This window comes from Hippoglossus hippoglossus, chromosome 18, assembly GCF_009819705.1.
Source record: "Hippoglossus hippoglossus isolate fHipHip1 chromosome 18, fHipHip1.pri, whole genome shotgun sequence".
In the NCBI taxonomy this organism is placed as follows: Eukaryota; Metazoa; Chordata; class Actinopteri; order Pleuronectiformes; family Pleuronectidae; genus Hippoglossus; species Hippoglossus hippoglossus.
This window is the reverse complement of record NC_047168.1, coordinates 9,869,760-9,891,764: the sequence shown is the minus strand read 5'-3', so window position 1 is coordinate 9,891,764 and position 22,005 is coordinate 9,869,760. Positions and strand designations below refer to the sequence as shown.

Sequence of the window (22,005 nt, the reverse complement as noted above, 5' to 3'; positions counted from 1 at the left end):
CATTGCATGCGGAAGTCCAAAGGAAGTGCTTAGAAGCTTAAACACATTTCAAGGTAAAGATTCAACGCAGTTCAAACCGAGATGCACTCAGGCCTCATTATATTCATGTACCTTATTATACCGGCGCAGCCTCAACTGGCAGAAGCTACGAGAGCACTGAGCCAAGGCAATCCTAGTTAATTCCCTCTCCTTCATGAGAGGAGTCATCCCTCGCTTGTTTCAGCTCAGCTTTGCCCGAGCCTGCAGGGACGAGCCGAGAAACCCATCCCCGCAGCTTCTCACTCTTCTGCTGCAGAGAACTTTTACTCTCGACTGCTTCTCTCCTCCATCGATCTGACCTTCGGATTTTGTTTTTCTCTCCGCAGACAATTAAATGGGGTTAATTAAAGGGTGTTTATAGTCGCCGGCGAAATTCCTCCTGCCGTTTTTTGGTTCCAAGCAAACCAAACAAATAGCAGCGTTGTTTTTTGGGATGAAGAAGACCTTTGTGTGTGTCACATTCCTTATTTTTCCTCAGGCCAAAGTAATCGAGAAGAAAAAAATGATTTGGACGAGGGCACATGTGGAGTTGTTTGATGTAGATCTGAGAGACAAACAACCTTTACTTGGCTTGTCATGAGCAGTGCTATGTCAGAAAGCTTTTAGCATTGGCATCTGAAGAATTTACCAGAATCTTTGGCTCACTTGAAGCAATGACTCTGTCATTTGATGTCATGATATCACGTTACAAATAGCAGCAGTGAGCCCAGCAGGGGCCTTGTGGCTCGCCTGCCCGTGGTGTAGGTGACATCATGCCCCGGCCAGGTTTGTGTCATCAGGTTGTGATTTTCTGTTGTGGGTGTCGCCCGTCATCTCCTGCGCTGAACCAGAATAACGCTGCAATCCGCAGTGAGTCGTTTACAGCGAGCTTCAAAGTCTAAGCAAGCGCCAAGATATTGGCAGTAGAGTCTGTCGGGAAATGGTGAAAGATGAAAAGTATACAAAGCGACAATTCCAGATACCAGCAAGGTCCCGTTGGACATTTAAATAACACACAACAAGGCTGAGGATGCAAAAAGCGTAAGATGTGCATGATAACAAACTCCTTAGTGTTCTAAATTAGTCTGCTTCATCATTACTTCAAAGCATACGACAGCAAATCTGTCAATTGCTTTCTATTATTTATAGCGTCACCACTTCAGCGGTGAACAAAATCATTTGCTCGTTTCAAGCTCGGCTGCTAAAGCAAAGCATCTCTGACCTAATGTGTAACATCATTGACTAATTTGACGGTGAATCCTAAACTGGTTAAACAAAAGGCGTTAACTTCCAGGAAAACAAAGGACCTCTAAGAACTCCACAAACAACTTGTGTGCATTCGGCAAACTTGACAGCAACATGAACAAATATGTTTGCAAGAGATGAGTCGCTTACATCTACTGATTAATGCTAAAATCTTAGAATAATGTGTTTAAATACCCACAGTTAAAGAAATGGGCGAACATCCTTTATATTTACAGGTGAAGGTCAAAGAAATCTAAGAGAACTTTACAAAGCAAAGCCATCACATGCTTCCACCACAATGTTTTGTGAAGAGCAACCAATTGGACTTAATATACTGATAGCTGGAGCACTTCACAGGTTTTTCTCCATGGGTTCTAAAGTAGGCTATTCAGAACCATTTTCCACGCTAAACCTAGGGAGTGTCATTACTATTATCAAGTCAGGATGCAGAGTTTGATTCTTTAATGATGACACCCACCTTTTACGTTTTAAAAAAGTACAATATGTATACATTTTTTGAAGAATCAGTCAAACGTTAACTGTTTCATTTTACCCTGCACGTAGAAAAGCTTTGTACAATTGCTGATGCATCTTTCCATTTGATCTCAGGGGGTCAGGTTTGATCCGGAAATCCCCCAGACCCTGCGGCTGGAGTTCGCCAAGGCCAACACCAAGATGGCCAAGAACAAGCTGGTTGGCACTCCCAACCCCCTCCCTTCCCAGCAGAGCCCGGGGCCACAGTTCATCAGCAGAGACCCATGTGAGTTCCATGTCCCCGAGCCTGTCTAACTTTTTCTTCGTCTGCGCTGCTGCTGCTTCCTTTGGACATTAGCGTCACTTGTTTGAGCTGAGTGGACAGCTGTTTCCTTTTAGGATTTTTTTGCCGTACATTAATAGAGTAGTGTTTGTGCTTCGGCTGTATCCGTGAAAAATGGAGATCGACTTGGCTTCTAATCACTGAAAAGTAGATTCTTTTCTTTCTTTTAAATGTGTGTTTGCTCCACACTGAAACACTGTCATCCTGTGCACAACATGTTTAGAGCTCCCTCTCTTAAGTGATACAAGTCCTCTGTTAGATCAACAGTACATGTTCACAGTTTCAAGGCCCTTCAGTACCAGGCGTGTATGGAATGCAGCTCTGTACGCTTTTTCCCGTTTAGTTAAATATTTTTCCAAGAGGATTCTGTGAGAATCAGCGATTGATAGTTGAACATAGGCCAGCTGTGGCTGTACATTCTTCCTGAATTACCAAGCTCCTCTTATCTTGGATCTTTTTTTTTTTTTTGCCAGAGAGAGGGTGTGTACTCGAGACCCCAGTGGAAAATGGAAGGAAACGATTAATGAAACCATGACGTAATCACCAGGAGTGAAATTGCTGTCATTTCCCCGATAAGAGATGTTTAAATCAGGCATGTTTCTGATCATGCTCTGATACATTTTACCAGGAGACAGAAAGCAAAGAGAAAATGCTCCTTAAATTTTACGACAATCTGATGTTTCTCCAGCGAGTTGCTGTTTTAACCGATCATGCGTTTCTAAGTGTTCACACATTCTGTACCACTCTGCACTGTCATCTATCTCTGCACTCATTCACTATGCTCTCTTTTCACTGTCACTTTACACTCGACACTGAGTAAATCATCACATCTGAGATGGTTTCCTCTCATTTCCCCCTGAAATTAGTCAGATATATTGATATTTAATTAGCTGTTAGCTGCTTTTTAAGGTTTCCGTTCTCACACATTACAAATATGTGCTGCGAACAATGATAAAAATGCCAGATTTAGAATCAAAAACAGATGCAGATGCTGGAATTCTCATTTCTAAATGACAACTGTTACACAACCGTACCTAACTAGCTACTCAAACTGATGTCAGTTGACTCGCTTTAAAACCTGTAAAAATGGTCTTAGATACGAAAATAATCATACAAGATATATAATTATACAAGATGTTGCTGCTGACGCTAAAGCTACTAGGCTAAGGCTTTGAGACTGATCAGAAAACGATGTGGATGTTTGTAATTTTCAACCCCTATTTTCGGCGTTTAGCTAACTGTGGAATTAAAGAAATGAAATGAGAGGAAGCGACTTGAGATAATTAGTACTCAGCTGTAGCGCACCTCCACGACCACCCCCTCCTCCACCCGAGCCACCCACCCATCCATGGGCCACTCTCCTCACTCCACTCCTCCTCTTCTTTCCACAGATGAGCTCACAGTGCCTGCTCTATATCCCAGCAGCCCAGACGTGTGGGCGTCATACCCACTGTACCCGGCGGAGCTGTCGCCGGCCCTCCCACCCGCTTTCACCTACCCCTCCTCGCTCCACGCTCAGGTAACCTGCAGACCCACCCCTTCCTCGCTCACTATACCACCATCACCACCACTGCCCCTTCACCTCCTCCTGAGCCCATGGGGCAAACAGCTGCCGCCCTGAAATCATCTGTCTGTTCCATCCTCAGGGCACGCACCACCCAGCCACTGTTATTTTTCAGATTTGCAAAGGACTGCAAGGCATAGGTGCAGTCAAGGTTAAATCAAATATCCAGACAGTAACCTTGTACTGTTTTAAAGCCAAGGAAATAAATTGGTTTTGGGGGGGATCTATTTTTCTTAGAGCCAGGTAAACATAATATTTTGTTTTTTATTTGTCTCTACACCCACTTTAACAGTTGCATTATAGCTTCATACTATGATCTTGTCAGTCATGTTCTCAACGGAAGCAGGAAATGAATTAGGAATCGGACATAATTGAATTTGCCTACTGATGGTGAAATCTCTGACCTTTTTACCATAAATATTTAATTTGCAGGCTGTAGTGCGTTTTAGCTTGTAATGATGATGCTCTCTCTTGAGCGGAGCTGATACCTGATCCCATTAACTTCCAGGAATCAAACTAATCTCACTCTTCACAAAACCCTCGAACTGTTTGTGTTAATCTGACCCGTAAGACCTCAAAGAAGGACATTTTTGTATAAATAACAAGATTTTCTGAAATTCCAAATAGTACATTTTTAAACAATAGAAGTTGGAATCACCTGTTTATCCTGATTGCAACCAATCACTAGTCTTCTGACTCTGAGCTAAGAAATAAAACTTCCCCAAACCGAAGTATTTTTTAAATGGTACTTCTGTTTCTGCCTTGAAATCGTGAAAACTACAAATAAGTCATCAATATAACAATTAAAACATTCCTGGGTATTCAAAAAAACTACTTGAAAGCACCTAGTTGATTGAGATAAGCATAATTTTCTATAAAATTAAGATTGTGTCAAAGTGTAACATCTACAACAACAGCTTACAGTCTTTGTGAATCAATAACGTCTCATATCATGTCACTTTATTTAAATCACTCTCTCTCACTCACTGACACACACGCACACATTACTGAAAGCTGCAGCTCTTTTAAAAGGTTTGCATCATCATTTGATCACCACCTACTTCATTAATTAAAACCCACTTTTTCTCCACCAACCGTGATCCAGTTTATCAAGGTCTTCTAAGCTGCACAGCTCCACTGCGAGCTCACATAAGAATTCCTTATTGATCTCTTGAAATTCTTCTCATGAAGCCTGTTTGCTACCGGCCGACCCCGATTAGATCTCACTATTAGATATACTATTTCTGACTCTTTTTTTCGTTGTTGATTGGGTTTCAATCTTGCATTGATCTGTCAGTTCTTTGAAGTATTTTAAGCTCGAAATGTTCAGTATCTGTTGTGTGTTGTCTTTTATCTCTCTATATATAGAGTGTATTTCAGCGTACTGTATAACGCAGATACCAAGGTTATTTAAGTATAAAGGCCCCCTAGCAAAGACACTGAAGCTGAAGCTCAGATGATGTCAGAATTTGAAATGAGTTGATTCTGCCTAGCTGGTATTTTTCCACATGTGAGCTCACACACGGACGCACAAAGGAAATCCAGACTTGTGATTTTTAATAGTGTGTTAGGTTAGCATCTCGCATCCTCTTCTGACCCAGAGTAGATGCTGATGTGAGGTATTAAATGTGGATATAAACAGCTAAAGCCCCCACACACACACACACACACACACACACACACACACACACACACACACACACACACACACACACACACACACACACACACACACACACACACACACACACACACACACACACACACACACACACACACACACACACACACACACACACACACACACACACGAGTAACTGATCAAATCTAATTTATGTTAACATGAGCTCAGCTCTCTGGCTCATTGAGATGCTGGCATCCTCTCCAGTGAGGGCACAGTGGATGTGGGATTGCTGCTAACTGTTAGCATCTGTTTGCAAAGTAGAAACACAATAAGTCCTTCTGTTGTGTGACATGTGAACTTCATTTGAATACAAGGTGATTTCACAGTGTGGAATGCATGAGTCAATTCATCTTTATGAGACAGCAACTTGTTTGTTACAGATATTCACAGCTTACTGTTTTATACATGTGAAATTAAAAGTATAAGTTAGAGGAAGAGTGCGACATTTTCACTTAGGAGGTGGATGTGCATCGTCCATCTTTATATACATTCTATGGTTCCTCGCTGTAACTTCGTATTTACCGTACAGAAATCAGAGTTTTATCAATTTTGAAACTCTCAACAAATAAGGGAATTATTTAATTTTTGTATTAAATGTGAAACCATTATTGTGCAGTACATGTCCTTGAGATTACAGTGTTTAAAAGGTGCCAGTACACTTAATATTTACTGGAACATTAAAGTTTGTATGAATATAAATTGTGTAGTCATATCATTTGTATGTGTGTTAATGTGAGTTTGACTGTTTGTTTAGATTCGCTGGCTCCCACCTGCAGATGGAACTCCTCAGGGATGGAAGTCCAGGCAGTTCTGCTGAAGTATGTGTGAGTAACAACTCACACACACTCACACACACACACTCTGCCCTAACCCTGCTTTGACAAAGACGTGTACATCGGGCCTTGCCATAAAATAACTTCGGTAAATGTTATGACACTTTGTTTAAACAGGCGCAGAGATATTCCTAAACATATGTCGGGAATATCACAGGGTTTTACTCCGTGCACGTGGCGTGTGTGCGTCAAGTGAGCGCCCTCTTTCATACCCTCAAACCTCACGTGAAAAAAACCTCCATCTCACTAACCAACTAATTAGTCACGTTTCTGCCGGTGAGCACATACTTCTCGCTAACACAAAACAAATTAGCCTGTTATGTGGAGTAAATGTGGACGTGTTAAATCCAGTCGGTCAATTAAACCGCGGCCGCTCCTCGCACGGCATCATACGAGATGAAAGGTACAATTTAAAGGGGAACTCCATTATTTTCCCCCGCTCGGGTCACAGGGTACAGAGGCTCCACTTCTCCCATTGAAGTGACGCTTGATCTCGGGCATCAAAGGCGGCAAGTCAAACGGAATGTGCAACGAGCTCCGGCGCCGATGTTTCAGTAAAACAGACGGAGTAGAAGTCAGCAAATATGTCTAAAATGCTCAAATGAGCTGCTTTGATAGGTAAAGTTATTATAACCAGTGGCGAAAGTCACTCAGTGGATTTACTCGAGTGCTGAGAGCGATAATTAGGTGGGTTTGTCAGTACGAGCAGCTTCTGCCACATTCTACAGTCAAAACAACTGTTGAGGAGTTTTAATGATCTGAGTACTTGTTCCACCAGTGATTGTAATTGATTTTAATTTTCCAAAATGATCTTATCGCCTCCTGAAACGAGATTAAGTTGAGTTGTTTTGGTGCAGGATCAGTCAAAGTTATTGGTTCCACAGATCTGCCGCCTGATATTTATTGTTATTGTATGTGAGGAAGAGTTTTATTTTTTATCATGCCCATGTTCTAACATTGCTATAATAAACACTGAATATTGTCCTATAATAGTGTTGGGTACCATACAGCGGATATTATGGCGTGTTTGTCATTTTGTCAAACCCTGGCAGAATGAAATACATTTTTTAATTTAGAAAGTGTTTTTTTGGCATTTGTGCATTGTGACGAAGTACACAGTGGAGGATTGTAAAGGAGATGGGACAGAACGAGGCGGCGGACGTGATGCTCCGAAAGGTCGTAAACGTTGGATATGCACTATGAACCGCTGAGGTACCTGGGCACTGCCGGAAGGGCTACTTTTATGAATCTTTATTAAAAATTGATTAGCTCTGGGCTCCGTTACAAAACGAATTACAGATTAAATAATTTCAGCGGAGAGTGCAGAGAGTACTCGAAGCTGCTGGTTTCTAATAAGCGCTTTGATAAGTTCATTAGTCGGCCGTAACCACTCCTGAGGTACGCCATATGTGTTCCTCTCTTCTTTCTGTTGTGCTCGCAGGAAAGAAAAGAGAGAAAAAAACACAAAGCACGACAAATCCCCCTGCTGCTTTGTGTATCTGTGTCGACTGACTGTGTGCATTTGCGCTCGGCGCCAGTCACACTGTCACCAGCACCCTCCCTTCAACGTCTTGGGACAGGAAGGAACATGTTCTCCCCGACCCCTTAGGGAGCGAGCGGGGAGCGGGTGGGAGGCGGGAGTAGCTATGGAGGCTAACATCCATCAGGCTGTTGATTGATGCGAGTCCTCTGCCGTCTCCCTCTCACCCTGCGTCAGAGCTTTCTTCCAGACATCCAAACACACTGAAAGAGATAAAAAAAAAAAAAAAAAGAGCTGTTGGAGTAATTTGATGTTTTGGGGATTTCATCTCTGTCAGGGGGGCAAAAGAGGAAGGGAGTGGAGAAGGGAGGGGCTTGGAGGAAATAATTACTACCCTATCAAACCAGAAGGAAGTCATTTGGTCGGTCGGGCTGCCCCAGTGGATATTAGCCCCTGTATGAAACAACAACATCCCCACATCCGGCTCACGGTGCAGGGTGAAGTGAAGTTGAGACATCCAGTCAGAATGCTGTGATAATTACAGGCCACTGCAGTAGATACATGCACACAAATGCAGCACACTGAGATTATGTAGTTTATATTATGTGCCTCTCGAAGTCGAGCACTCTCAACTGCATACACGTTACAGTGAACACCTTTTCTTTATGATTTCTGCTCATTTTATTCCGATTGTTCTCTCTCTGTACAATGGAGGTGCAGGGAGATTTGTTTGTGCTGCTCACAGCATTTACAAATTACACTTGAATAATTCAGCAGTTCCGTGTGTATCCAGAATCTGCCCCGTTCCATTACTCTTGAAAGCTGTCTCTGGAAACGCATGTTGTCGTTGAAGGTGCAAACAAAGAGGAGGCGGGGCCCTTAGGAACTGGCTCTTTAAGAAAGTTTCAGCTCCAGTTTTCAACACAACACACAAGTTGTATTTATTGTTATATATCAGTATCGTAATCAGGACCCCAGCTCCTTATCTGTCAGGCTCTTGTGTTCATCTTTCACTGTATCTGTCTTGCAATCCCAATATAAAAGAAATCCCGATTTGAAAACTGTCAGTTTTGAGTTAGTCCCATGTGCAGATTTATCATTTATACAGACCTTGTGTTATTCAGCTCATCCTCCATGTTAAATGGATGCTATGTCATGTTAGACACACAGCTACTGTCTTGATGTGAAGGCTGTGATTTATTTGTGCAACGCAATCCGCGAACCGAAGCTCTTGTGAAAGCGGCAGGACGACAAGAATAAACTTGAACTGAGGTTGCAGAGAGACGCTGTCTGTGTTGCACCACCATTGTAAAAATCTGTCTGCTTGTCGGCGAGTCATGTGCGCTCCCAAAAAGAAATGAAAAAAGAAATCAGCATTTGTAAATTGTTGCTCATGCCGAAGGCCGTTAGTGACAGTAAACCTTCGCAATGGGATTTCAAACAGCTCCGCAGCCCTGAGAGGCTTGTGGTCGGTCAGTGATCGTCTGGGCATCTGAAGGACGGGGACCATTCACGGCCAGAGTATGTGGCTCGAATTCGGAAGTGTATCCACGGGAGACTTAAGTGTGTGTGTGTGTGTGTGTGTGTGTGTGTGTGTGTGTGTGTGTGTGTGTGTGTGTGTGTGTGTGTGTGTGTGTGTGTGTGTGTGTGTGTGTGTGTGTGTGTGTGTGTGTGTGTGTGTGTGTGTGTGTGTGTGTGTGTGTGTGTGTGTGTGTGTGTGAGACACAACAGCTGAACGTGTACTATTGACCAGGAGTCTTTAGTCATGGCTTGTAATGAGTCGTCCTAATCACCTGACCTCCTGACTGTCACAGGAAGCGGCTTTTTGCCGACTTTATTTACAGCAGTGCCTCGTCTTTAAAGCCATCGCTACACTCAGGGTCGGCTTCTTTGCAGCGTACTGTACTGTAACTGCTTTTGTTATTGTACCACCGGGGGCTTAAGCCCAGTCACTCATCTGAATGTTTGTGAAGCTGAATTATATTTGACATTCATGCTCTGGCACAGAACTGGGTCCAAAGACAACCTAATAGTGGACATTAATGCCTAGTGAACTGGAGGGCAAGGTAATCCGGATTTTCCATCTGACAAGACATGGTGGGGGAGTGTAGTGTGTGTGTGTGTGTGTGTGTGTGTGTGTGTGTGTGTGTGTGTGTGTGTGCGTGTGCGTGTGTGCGTGCGCGCGCAGTCTGGCTGCCTGCCCCGAGGACCTTTTTGGCCAATAGCCCGACAAAACCAATGGTTCCTGTGCAATGTTGGACTAACTCCCACTGGAGAGCTGAGGGCCAGCTGGGGCCCCATCTAATAAGGAAGTGGGACTTTATCCCCTCACCCCCCACTGATACAAAACACACACACACAACTGTACAGCATAGCTACACCGTGGCCTCGTCCCCACACGGGGTCTCGGGAGCTAGATACATGTCAGCAGCTGCGTTCATCACCACCCAGCACCAGCAGCCATCACTGGTATGTGAGAAACACAGCCAGGGCCTAAGGGCTTTTCTCCAGATTAAAGGGGCTTCAGTCAGGGTCTCTTTTTCATGGCCGTGCTGCACAGGTAGAGCTCTTAAAGGACCATTCAGAGGTTTTGCTCCTCGACTACAAATCGACTCTGCTTTACACTTTCACCAACCATTGATGAAGGCTGGCTACAGATTAACATCAGGCGGTTAATGGTTTACCTTCTGGCCTTATGACGTGAAAATCAGTTAGAGGAAGTAAAAATAGGTCTTATTTGTCAACTTCACATTATCATTGCATGTTAACGCAGTTTTTTAGCACAGATTGATTTGATTTTTGTAGGTACTGGTACTGCGTTACTATATTCAATAAATATTATTATTATTAAAATGTAGTTATTGCGTTCACACTCCTTTTATGTGTGTCGTGATCTGAGCTCCTCGTGTTCTTGGTTTTGGTTGGAAAGTCCGTCTGGGTGTGCATGTGACTACCCACACAACACTGTGAAGTCGATGTGGCAGAGTCCAGTATGATGGGATTCCTTCTTCTGTTCAAACCCTACACTAGGCTGCTATAGTAGAAGTTGTATTGATTTTGTGATTCAAGGATTCCTTAGAAATGGGATTATAAAAGAATTGTGACCAAGATGTGATTGTGATTCATTGTGATAGTTAAACTATAATATAATTATCTCTGTCGGAATCAATTCAGATTCAGTGTTAGCAGCCAGAATAAAACCAGTGATGCCCTGAAAAGAAATGTATTACAATTTTTAAAAGTTATCAGTGTTGGCTTGACGGTGAATGGCGGAGAGTTCGAGCAATGCACTGTCAAATGTTGGGTATAAATTCGAACCAGGCTTCTTTCTCTCTCCTTCATCTGCAGCACGAGATCAATGATCACTGATAACACGGGCGGGAACATTCGCTAAAGGAAGCCGAGCTGAAACAATCCAAACCAGTGCACACGTTCACGAGAAACCGAGTCTCCGCTCACATTCTCAAACACTTGTTGTTTACCTATCTCACATCATGTGCCGGGGACTGAGTTATTGGATGTAACACATTAAGCCAGCGGATCACTAAACCTCTTCCTAATCCACACAGACGTGTTCAATGATCAACCCAATCTTTAACCTTGGCGTCTCTCAGCCAGTACAAATAGCGCGGTCTACAAGTATGTGTCGCATCAGCTTAGCCGAGCGGCAGTACGACGCATCGATTCCCTCACCCTTGATTGAACGCGCAACAGGGCATTAGCCTGGCCAGCCGTGCCCCTTTGAAAAAAAATACAAAACACACACTGCTCTCTGGACGGGGGAACAGTTCCCAGCTTGTCTCTCTTCTTCCTTCATCCGTCTCTCTCTTTTTTTCCTCTTAAGGTCATGTTTGGTTTACTAATTGTTTATTGTTCCAAAGAGTTTCTTTCCCCCTGAACCCGAGCTACCACGGTCTTGGAGAGATGTCTATTTTTGGTGATACATCTGGGGGCTGGTGCGGGGGGTCAGAGGGGTAACCTTTCTCTTCGGTCTGCTGGTGGTGGTGCTGGTGGTGGTGGTGGGAGGCATCATGGGAGATATGGTTGTTAGGCAGATATTGATTTCCTGTTCGTCACAGCTGGACTCTGAGGTTGAAAGATTTGGCAAAATTGTCCTGTTAAAATGCACATTCCTCCACTTTTTACACATCTGATCGAGTTTACAAGTAACATGGAGTTCTGTGAGAAACCAGCTGTGTGTTCTCTCGTGTGTGGATCTGGAGTCTGTGAAAATTGCCTCAGAGACGTCACTTACTGGAAGTAATCTGTGCGTGGGCTTGTTGTCTACATATTATTACTGAAAAGGCTGCTGCACAGACTGGTGGTGTTAAGCTGGAAAGGTGTAGGCGTTTACCAGACGCTAACTATCTAATGAGGGAGGTTGCATTATGGGAAGTGTAGGATGGAGTGTTTCAGGAGTTTGGTAGAAGCAGGGGGGAATCCAGCGGTGGGGTCAGGGGGGCACTGGTCCCAGCTGAAATCTGATCGGCCCCACTCGTTTTTCTTTGAATAGACTGACAGTGAATATGACCAATTATTTTTTTGATGTGCTTGAACAAGAGACAACTTTCTCAAATCAATTCAATAATGTGTGGCTCAAAGCTATAGAGCGAACATTAAACAAGGAATGACTTCAATGTGCACATTACTGAATCAGGAATGATGCATGAATGTTGGACACATAATTGTAAATATAATTACATTTAAAACTTGAGCAGCTGCAGGTTCAATTCCTACCCGGCCGCTAATTATCCCCAAAAATATTTTTAAGAGAAACGACATTTTTGTTATTGCTCTCTCCACATTCATTTAAATAGGAGTCTGGTCCTTGTATCCTGAAATAACTTGAATGGAGAGACACCGATATATTCAGCATATCTTGGCTTCATGCTGCTTTGATTTTAAAACACCCTTGTTTTAATTCATCTCCTGCGAGTCCCCCAGTTTGAAATGTGATCCATGACATCCTGTCTGGTCTCGGTGCAGCTTTGAGACGCTGAGCTTGAAGTAGCTGCCACTGCACTTCTTGTCTTTATCCCTTCAGAATAATCACAATCTCAATCATGAATATACAGTGGATCATAGACTGTATAGAAAACGCAGAGAGAGTGATGACACGACGTCAAAGTCTCAAAGACGGTTTCTGTCACTTTTGGTGGTTCTTATCCCACAGATGTTTCAGAAGTGTTCATTTGTATGTTAAGTTTGGTTTTAATTATTTATTTGATGCTATAAAAAACAGATTTAAACGTCAAGATTGAAAGCTGAGACGATCTCTACTGCACATACTCTGGCTCCAAATGAGCAAGATGGCAGCGCTCGTATCCGGGATATTTTAGTTTGGTCCCTGGACAGTGAAACGGAACTGGAGACGCGTCGTCCATCTTTACACACAGTCTATGGGCTGGATACATAAACTGTGGACAACTAACTATGGCCTCAGATTTACCATGAATCTGAACATCTTTAGAAAACCAGCTTTAACAAAAACCCTCCACCGGCAGTGCAGCTCCATCCCGTGAGTAATACTCTCTCCCCTCTGTGTCCCCAGGTTCCTGATGTGTGATGGTGGCCGTGGCCGGCTGTGACGGGCGTTGCTGACTGCTTCTCATGTCCATTAGAAAAGCAAGGAGGACTGACCTGACTCCAGCACTCGGAGCAGCGTACCGTCGGTGAGTTGAAGGCCCTGGTTAGACTTGGTGGTAACATCCGTCCTGAGAGATTCAATCGTTAGTGGAGACTGCTAAGTTCATCGAATCACATCTGGTATTAAACTGCGTCCTGAATGTGGCGCCTGTGACCGCTTGTGATCGCATCTCACTTCCCCGCTCTACGTGCAAATAGTCATCGATGTCATTTGTGTTCTGGTAGATCAAATAATGTTGTTTTTACCCAGACTGAGTTTACAGATGTGTCCATGCATTTCTGTTCAAAAGAAGTTGGCCACGTGTGTCCCAGACCACCATGTGGTTTGGGACACACTGATCGGATCTCAGGACACATTCAGACCTGCAGTTAGCGCTGTCCGTCCCTCAGGATGCATGTTAATACCAGGTCTGAACGGGATCTGTGGCTCGGACTTTACGGTGATCCCAACATTGATCCCGGCAGGGGAGGACAAAAGGTGTAAATCTCACCTCACTGCCAAACCAGCGAGCCTCGGCCTCCTGGGACAGGGGTTGATCCCCGTGTGTAGATTTTGTGGAAAAGCTGTGAAATCCCAGTTTATTTATTTATTTATTTATTTGGGGGAGGGGGGGCAGTATCGCACTGCCAACGACATCTGCTGGCATGAACATAACCCCACCGAGCCATATTGACAGCGTGTCAACTTTCATCTCTTGTGTGTTCCACAGAAAATGTTTTGAAAACACACCCAGCATCGCAGTGTTATTTGTGGGATAAAAGTGTGTTTGTGTGTGTGTGTGTATGTCTGTGTGTGTGGTCTTGGCATCACAGAGACAAGTGTGAGAAATGGAGGAGAACACAAGAAACATTTTGTGTTAGTGTTTTTGCGTCTACAATACAATATCTACCTTTGTGTGTGTGTGTGTGGGTTTAATAGGCGTGTGAGTGAGTCTTGCACCAGTTCCACATGATCCCCTGTGTTTTCATTAGTGCCCAAGGTTTGTGTGCGGTGACCATGACAACCTCACCCCTTTTCTTTCTGACTCTCTCCTCCTCCTTCTCTCTCTCTCTCTCTCTCTCTCTCTCTCTCTGTCTCTCTCTCAGGCAGCAGCAGCCTCATGGGCCTCAGGACATTCTAGACCCCAGCCTCCATCACACATCGAGACCCCCCACCACCGTCCCCAAAGTCCCTCCAACTCTTTTTTTATACTGTTACATACTCTAGATTTACTGGCAGTGCTTTGGCCCCACCTCCACTGACCACTCTGTGAAAAGGTACCGGGCACGCCCCTTTGTTTACCACTCGACTGCAGTGACTGTCTGAGGCTACAATCCACACTGGTACGTTTAAGTTTTGAAAACACATGGCTGTTGCTACGCTTACGCCTGCCGTCCACGCTACACGTGACCCTGAAGAAAACAAACAAACACATCCGCCTCGATCCCCAGTGGTCAATGCAACATGGGTGATGAAATATAAGGGTACCAACTTGTCATTGGTCCAAGAAAAGAAATCCCTGGTCTTAGTTTTGCTGTTTCTCCTTTGAGGTGGCATGGTGGTGCAGTGGTTAACTCACCTCACAGCAAAAAGGTTCATGGTCTGAATCCTAGGTCGGCCGGGGCCTTTTTGTGTGGAGTTTGCATGTTCTCCCCGTGTCTGCATGAGTTTTCTCCAGCTTCCTCCCACAGTCCAAAGACATGCCGATTGGGGTTAGGTTGATTGGAGACTCTAAACTGACCATAAGTGCGAATGGGACTGTGAACTGTTGTTTGTCTGCAACTAGGCAACCAAATCCAATCTGCTTCCTATTTACACAATATCTAAAAGGTCATGTGATGAGTTTTCAGGTGTGTACGTATCTGAATCGCAGCGAAATCGCTCATCTGGTCGGTGATAATTTCTTTTAAAGCCGTTTTAAAACTTAAGCGTATCAGTGTGGACGTAGCCCAACATTAGCCGCTCTCTTGCTTTGTGTTCTGTATGTAATGCAAGTGTAAAGACAAGCCCACCAAAGGAGGTGCCAATACATTTTTATTATGCAGTCACTTTGCAAGGCCAGACGTGAGCTAAACGTGTGGACGTGCGGCTAAAGCACTGCTCGATAATGTTATTATATTACTATAATTATTACTATTGTGTATATCATTCATATTAATGTTATTATGATTATTAAATACATGTTGAAGCATGACTTTGCAAAAAAAAGAAGAAAAAAAAACAATGCTGTACATTTTTAGATATTTTAAAGAAATACAAAAAGGTATTTTTGTAATCCAGACGATGTTTGAAATGTTTGATTGGTTTTATGTTGTGTTGAAGTGTGTGAGGAACTTTTCCTGTTTATGGTTTTGTTTTGGGCCCTCTCTCTTTAGTGCCATTATAAAATGGCGTGTCTCCCTGCTAAACCAAAGCAGCCCTGTCGGTTTGCTTTTGTCTTCTCTACATACTGTGTGGACTTAGATTTGCCCGTGTGTGTCTTTGTGTTGGCGTCTTTTACCCGATGAAGGAAAACGTATTAGTCCGATGTGCTGTGGTTCAACCGAGCAGTCGACGCCTGATCCAACTCATCATTTTGCAGTTTGACGTAATCAGACGTGTAAAAACAAAAAAGGCATTGACAGGAATAAGCCATCGGTGGTGAAGGAAGAGTGACCCCCCCCCCCGTCCCCCAGAGACTGCAAAACATGGCAAACTGAGTCCTGCTATAATTAGGGAAGATGTCTCTTCATTGTCTAGCAGCAGGACGGCAGCACAGTATGGAGACATAAAAGACCAAAGGCATTTTTTTTTACACTGGAGAGCTTTCTAGGCGAGTGGAGTTATTCCGTTTTTTGACTGCTTTGTAGTCCTCAATCTGATTTCTTATGAAGTGTGACGTTATATTTGCTTAATGTCTCTTTTGGTGTCACTCCAAAGAGCCACTCTGAAACGGAGAAGATATTCACTTTAGGCAATTTGTCTCTTTTGTCTATTTTTAGGGAGCCAATGTGACTCAACCTGCTTTTGTAAATTCTGAATTTACATACTGGTGATTGGAGCGCAGAGAGCAAAAAAAAACAACCCAACACATCTTTTGTAATCTTGTGTGTTCTGGGCCTGCAATAATGTCTTTACTGTACGACATGTCGAGCGATAATGTTCCTGTGACATTTTGACGCCAAAATTCTCGTTCGTGTCACATTTGCACAAAAACAAAAAACCTGTGAGACTTTTACTTTCCTGGCGAGGCGAAGTCACATTTCACAGTGATGTGACAATCAAAAAAAACTGAAACAACCTTTTTCCCGGTGACGTTTTAGCCCAGATGTGTACAATCATGTTGAACTGGTCGAATCATATAGTCAGTGTTTGTAATTAATAATAATGATAATATGCACGCACATCATATCGACTGATTCTAAGCAGATTTTGCTTTTACGGACATTTTTGACGCCGAGTGTGGCACCAAATTTCTAAGTATTTATAAGGTGTGTGTGTGTGTGTGTGCGTGTGTGTGTTTTTTAATGGGTATCAAGTTTTGGAATTTCATAGAAGATGCCCATCATATAATTCATTGTAAGTATTATTGTAAGTTTAATTGTATATTCATTTTACGGTAGGGTTCATTTTTTCCTAGAGCTTCATTTTGTGTTTGTATCTGACTGATTGGAACAAACTGTATGTGATATATGAATACTGTTTTATCTTCACTGTGAAATCCAGAGAAAAACATGCTCTTTGAACGAATGGATCGATTTGTGTATTTTGTCAGCAGTACGGTACAGAAGTTCCTGGAAACGAACATGATGATCCCTCCTTTCGTAGATGAAAACTACTCCTCCCTCGTTTCAGTATACCGTGTGCATACCTGTGTGTTTTCTGTGCATGTTCACGGCATGTGTGTGTTCTTTTCTTTTCCTTAAATGCATACAGTACTGTTGATATTTATGTACTCTAGCCGCTGTAAGGAGAGAAACTGTATTTCAGTGAATTGCAGAGGTGTGTTTGTTTGAAACTCCCCCAAAAAAAGGTGATCAAAATGAGAAGTTTTTATAAAAATGTTAAATGAAGACATTTCAGGCCGTCCGCCATTAAAAATTGACGTCATCCTCGTTGTCGTGATTACACACTTTTGTTCTCTCTGTGAATGTTATTGTGATTCTTCAGCGTTTAAATGTACAGAGGTTTGGAGTATCAAAACTGACAAGACACAGTTAGAAGAGGAGATAGTGATATTATTACATCATCAAAATAAATATTCAAAATAGGAATGTCAAATGAAAAATAGAGAATTCAGCTTTACTGACGCGATTTCTTGATTTTGAGTTCAGAAGAAATTCTCTTTGTCTCCCCGTTATGTCCTCAATTAGGAGTAAAGACGTAATGTTGCCCGAAGATAATGCTGTAATTTAAGTGAAATCTAAAAAAGGGGGAAAAACAATAGCGAGCATGATGTTTTCATGGGAAATACAGCTTCAGGTTGGTAGCTAGCTTTGTGTTTGGCTACTGTTTTAATTTAGGCTGACTAAATTAAACAGTTAGCACACGTGGGGAAAAAAAGGAAAAGTCAAAGTCACAAAGTTTAGTTTCATTAAAATATAATTCGTTAATTGATGAGATAATCGTAAGCGTTTGTCAGGATAGCTCCTCCATATTTAAGGTGAGTTAAGTCACGTAGACGTCCACCTGCACTGAGGCTTAATTCCTCTCTCACACTTGTCATTGGATAACACCTCCCCCACGTTCCCAGGAGGCCGTGACAACATGATGTGGCTTCTTATAAAGTGGTTTGTGTAGCAGGGGAGCCGCAGACCTCTCACTGCCCTCTATAAGAATAGCCCACCTCACCCAGGGGCCGGCCACTCCTGAGACACAGGCCACAGCCAATTTACTTTCCTCTCTCCGCTGCCTTCTTCCTGTCCTGCTCGGTCACACCAGGTGGAACACACCAGCCTCTCACATGACACTCACTCGTCCACGCCTGAGGGTTTTCACACAGGGTGTCGGAGCACAGCAGAGTGGGGGACGGAAATGTTGGTGTGCGATGGACTTGCATGCACACGTCCGACCGGCAACACTTTGTAATGTTGTTACTCCCTTTGACCAGTCCATTAAAGACGTGTTCCCGTCCCCTGTCACTCATCCTCCTCCGACCAAATGTCCGTACCGAAGAGTCGACACTACAAATCTTCATCTCTGGATTCATCCATGACGCAGACGATCCAGAGCCGGTGTTTTTGTTTTCATCTCCCTATCAACTGTTTTGCTTGGCTCACCGACCGCTGCTCGGTGTTTTAGGCAACCGTGATATGTTATCATCCGCGGCTGTTACAGACGGTGCCTGGATGTTGATCCAAAGTGTGTCCTTTGTCAAGTTAACGCTCTGGTTCTTGTTTTACTTTAGTGGATTTGCACGCTAACAGCTTGCTAATTATCAATAAGTGAGAAGTAGAGATCTTCTTGTTTGGTTAATAGTCATAAAAGAAAGTAGGACAAACCTGTCTTTTGACCTGATGATGTTTCCCCCCATAGCAAAGTTGTTTTGGCCCAGATTTGACCCACATCCGGCCCACGTACCTCCTGTTTGCCCGATCTGGGCCAAAAGTAAGCTATCGCTATACCACCTGTCGACCACAGGTGACCCAAATTAGCTTTGTGCTATTACCACATGGGCTGCTTTACGTCCACATCTAGATTACACCTTGTGGAGAGCAACGCATGTTTTCCAAACTAGGCCCACATTTGCATTTTTGTCTGGGCCACAAGGATGAGTGTTCAAATTACAAATAGCGTTAACTTCAAATGTGTCCTTTTCAATTGAATACATTGTTGGAGTCGATGGGATGAAGTAGTCCGGAGATCTCTCGTTTTTATGCACCTCTCGGCGTGCGTTTTATTTCATAAACATTTCCACAATACAGAGCACTTCCGGGTGTCACCCAACATCCGCTTTTAACCACTCCCAGTGCCCTTGTTACCTTGGTAACCCCACAGCGCACAAACCACATAGTGCAATCAATTAGTGTAAACCAATGTCACAGCCTTTGGTGAACTCTGTCTTATCACGTGTCCACTACATATGTCCCCCCAGAATTCACACCAAATTGGACGGCTCCAGCAACCGCTCGGGAGAGGCAGTCAGCCACCGGGTTGTGCTTGCCTGCCACATGTTGTATATCTTGTGGTCCACGTACGCTGTGAAACTTCGGCCCTCTAACAGGAAACGAAAGTGTCGGATGGCGAGATAGAGGCCTAGCAGCTCCCTATCGAAGGTACTGTAAATCCGCTCATTGGGGCGCATTCTTTTTGTCTAGTGCTAAATCATAACATGCATTATTGAAGGCACTTTACATTGTAATTATAAAGAAACCCAACAGTTCCCATAGTGACCAAGCACTTGGCGACTGTGGAAATAAAAATAGTCACTTTTAACCTGAAGGAACCGACAGAATCAGCCTTGAGAGGAGGGACGGGCACAGAGGAGATGTTTCCAGGTCTGCCAGAGAAATCATCTGGGAACCATGATGCCGAAAAAATGTCCTGAGTCATTATTCTCTCTTAGCCATTGTTGCTACTGTGGCAAATACCTCCTGTAGTAAAGGTTGAGATAGTTCATGATGTTAAATACAGCTCAGATACAGTATTCAGCGCCGACTAACTGGTGACTCATCATTCAGCTGCACTGCACAGACTCTGCACAGTCATTGTCTAAACAGGGACGGGCCCAACAGGGGCTGGTTTCTTCTTGGAAACATTACACCGACCAAAAGCCCCGACACTCCCTAATGATGATGTCTGGTGAATCGTTACACACTCTTTCACGATGAGCTGACAAGTTCAGAGTGAGTCAGGGCGTTTGATTTCACAGCAGGGGGTGATTATGGTGGTGGGGTGATTTGCTTCCCTGCACCAGTTCTCCCAGTTCTCCCCTCGTGCCCCCGCTCTCAGACTTTTTCACCGTCCACTATTTTTCTCCTCCTCTTTTCTCTCATCTGAAGCTCCCCCACCCCCCCCCCGCTTCCCTTGGGTGGGCCCCTGCACCCAATCACAACACCGGGATCTGACCCTCTCCCACCACTTCCCTGCCTCCCACTGATTTCATGCTTGTACAATCCGCTCTTTGAATCCAGATAAGTACAAAGAGATATTATTTTAATTTCATCTGAGTGCAGATCCAATGACTGTCTAGTTGTGTGTGTGTGTGTGTGTGTGTGTGTGTGTGTGTGTGTGCGCGTGTGCGCGTGCGTGTGTGCGTGTGTGTCATATGATAACTTGACTGAGGATGACATCATAGGATGACTGAGGCCCTCACCCTCAGAAAAGATAAGAGCTCCACAGCGCTCCCCAATGGTCAGGATAAGACATTACAGCAGCCACTATACAGTACATGATACTTCTACCATAATAAAGTACACAGACCCTTTCGTTTGGTGAAAGTAGCAATACCACAATGTAAAAATACTCATACTATATTATAAGTAGAGGTTCTTTGTTCAAAACATTTAAGCCACTGTATATAGGCCTACTATTGGTTTGTGTATAACCTGTTAAACATACTTTATCAATGTAAAATCTATATTTCAAAGTATACAAATATTAGTAAACATATAATAAAAGCATAAAAATTAGTCAGATAAAGTGAAAAGTAAAAGATGCAACAATTCTCTCATGTAATAGAAATATAAAGAATTAAACAATTTAATACTAATGTATTAAAATACCATTTAAATACAGTACTTGTGTAAATGTACTTCTAATTTAGAAAGAAATTCAAGTTTAGAAAAATTTATATTAATTTATTAATATTAAATGGCCCATGTCCCATACATTAACATGGACAAGGTGACCCATACTGCAGTCGGCCACCAGGTGGTGATCAAGATGATGGAAAATATTCATCTTGTCTTATAGAGTTCAAACTGATAGTGTAGTAAGCCTGTTTCTGTCAATAAGACAGGACCCTAGTCATAATCAAAATGTTGACATTAAGACAAAAAGTCATCAGTTATCGTCTCGTGATTAATGTGCACATGTATACATTTTTATATTTTTTATAGCAATTTCATTATTTTCTCTTCTTGGCAGAAATGGGCTTCCATACTATTCTGCAACCCTTTCTACAAAACATGATATTTGAATGTGTTACTGGTGAAATTCACGTTATTCCACATAATAATAATAATCATTGACATCCAAAGTCTATCTTCTGTGCCCTTAAATGTCTCATAATGCAAAAGAGATGTTTTTATTCATACTCTAAATATTATTTTGATATTTTATATTACTATTATTATACTGAAAGATTTGAGTGCAACTATAAAGTTGACACAGGTCGCTCTCTTGTGGTGAAAGAGGCTCAGTGCATGGGTGCTCTTCATGGACAAAGCAAAGAAGGCAACTCCATGAGTGTTTTTACCACTTGAATGAACTTCATGATTCACAGCACGTCCACGACCCCGTCATGTGAGAAACCCTCACTTCTCTAACGTGTGTTTTTCTGTCTGACCTGAGGACAACACACACACACACACACACGCACACAGACACACACAGAGGCCAGCGCATGACAGCACAAGACCCTGCTGTCATCATGTGATCCAACCAGAGCCAAGTTATGAAAGAAAGACTTTAATTCTGCCGTAATGTGATATTTCCTTAAAAAATCGTTCTTATTTATCCAGTGACAACACTTAAAGACTCATGTAAAGTTCTCACTGACACAGGAGCTTTGCATTTAAACAGGATGTACTGATAAC

General features: G+C 43.1%; 1 protein-coding gene and 1 long non-coding RNA gene across 5 annotated transcripts in view; both read left to right on the top strand.

Moving 5' to 3' along the window:
- Positions 1 to 17,357, top strand: part of LOC117779422 (RNA-binding protein with multiple splicing-like) — a 36,654-nt gene extending 19,297 nt beyond the window's left edge. Inside the window, exons 5-9 of one of the 4 annotated variants that reach the window (XM_034615616.1) lie at positions 1,873 to 2,023; positions 3,472 to 3,599; positions 6,083 to 6,146; positions 13,193 to 13,313; positions 14,374 to 17,357. In XM_034615616.1, the coding sequence (XP_034471507.1) occupies positions 1,873 to 2,023; positions 3,472 to 3,599; positions 6,083 to 6,145 (342 nt within the window). In that variant the 3' untranslated portion in view covers position 6,146; positions 13,193 to 13,313; positions 14,374 to 17,357. Of the gene's footprint in view, positions 1 to 1,872; positions 2,024 to 3,471; positions 3,600 to 6,082; positions 6,153 to 13,192; positions 13,314 to 14,373 lie in introns of all 4 variants that reach the window. The other 3 variants (XM_034615615.1, XM_034615618.1, XM_034615617.1) reach the window with 3 other exon arrangements.
- Positions 8,699 to 12,288, top strand: LOC117779424. Its single transcript, XR_004617008.1, has 3 exons — positions 8,699 to 9,232; positions 9,830 to 10,446; positions 10,500 to 12,288. It is a non-coding gene; the product is annotated as an uncharacterized LOC117779424 (long non-coding RNA).
- Positions 17,358 to 22,005: the final 4,648 nt, after the last annotated feature.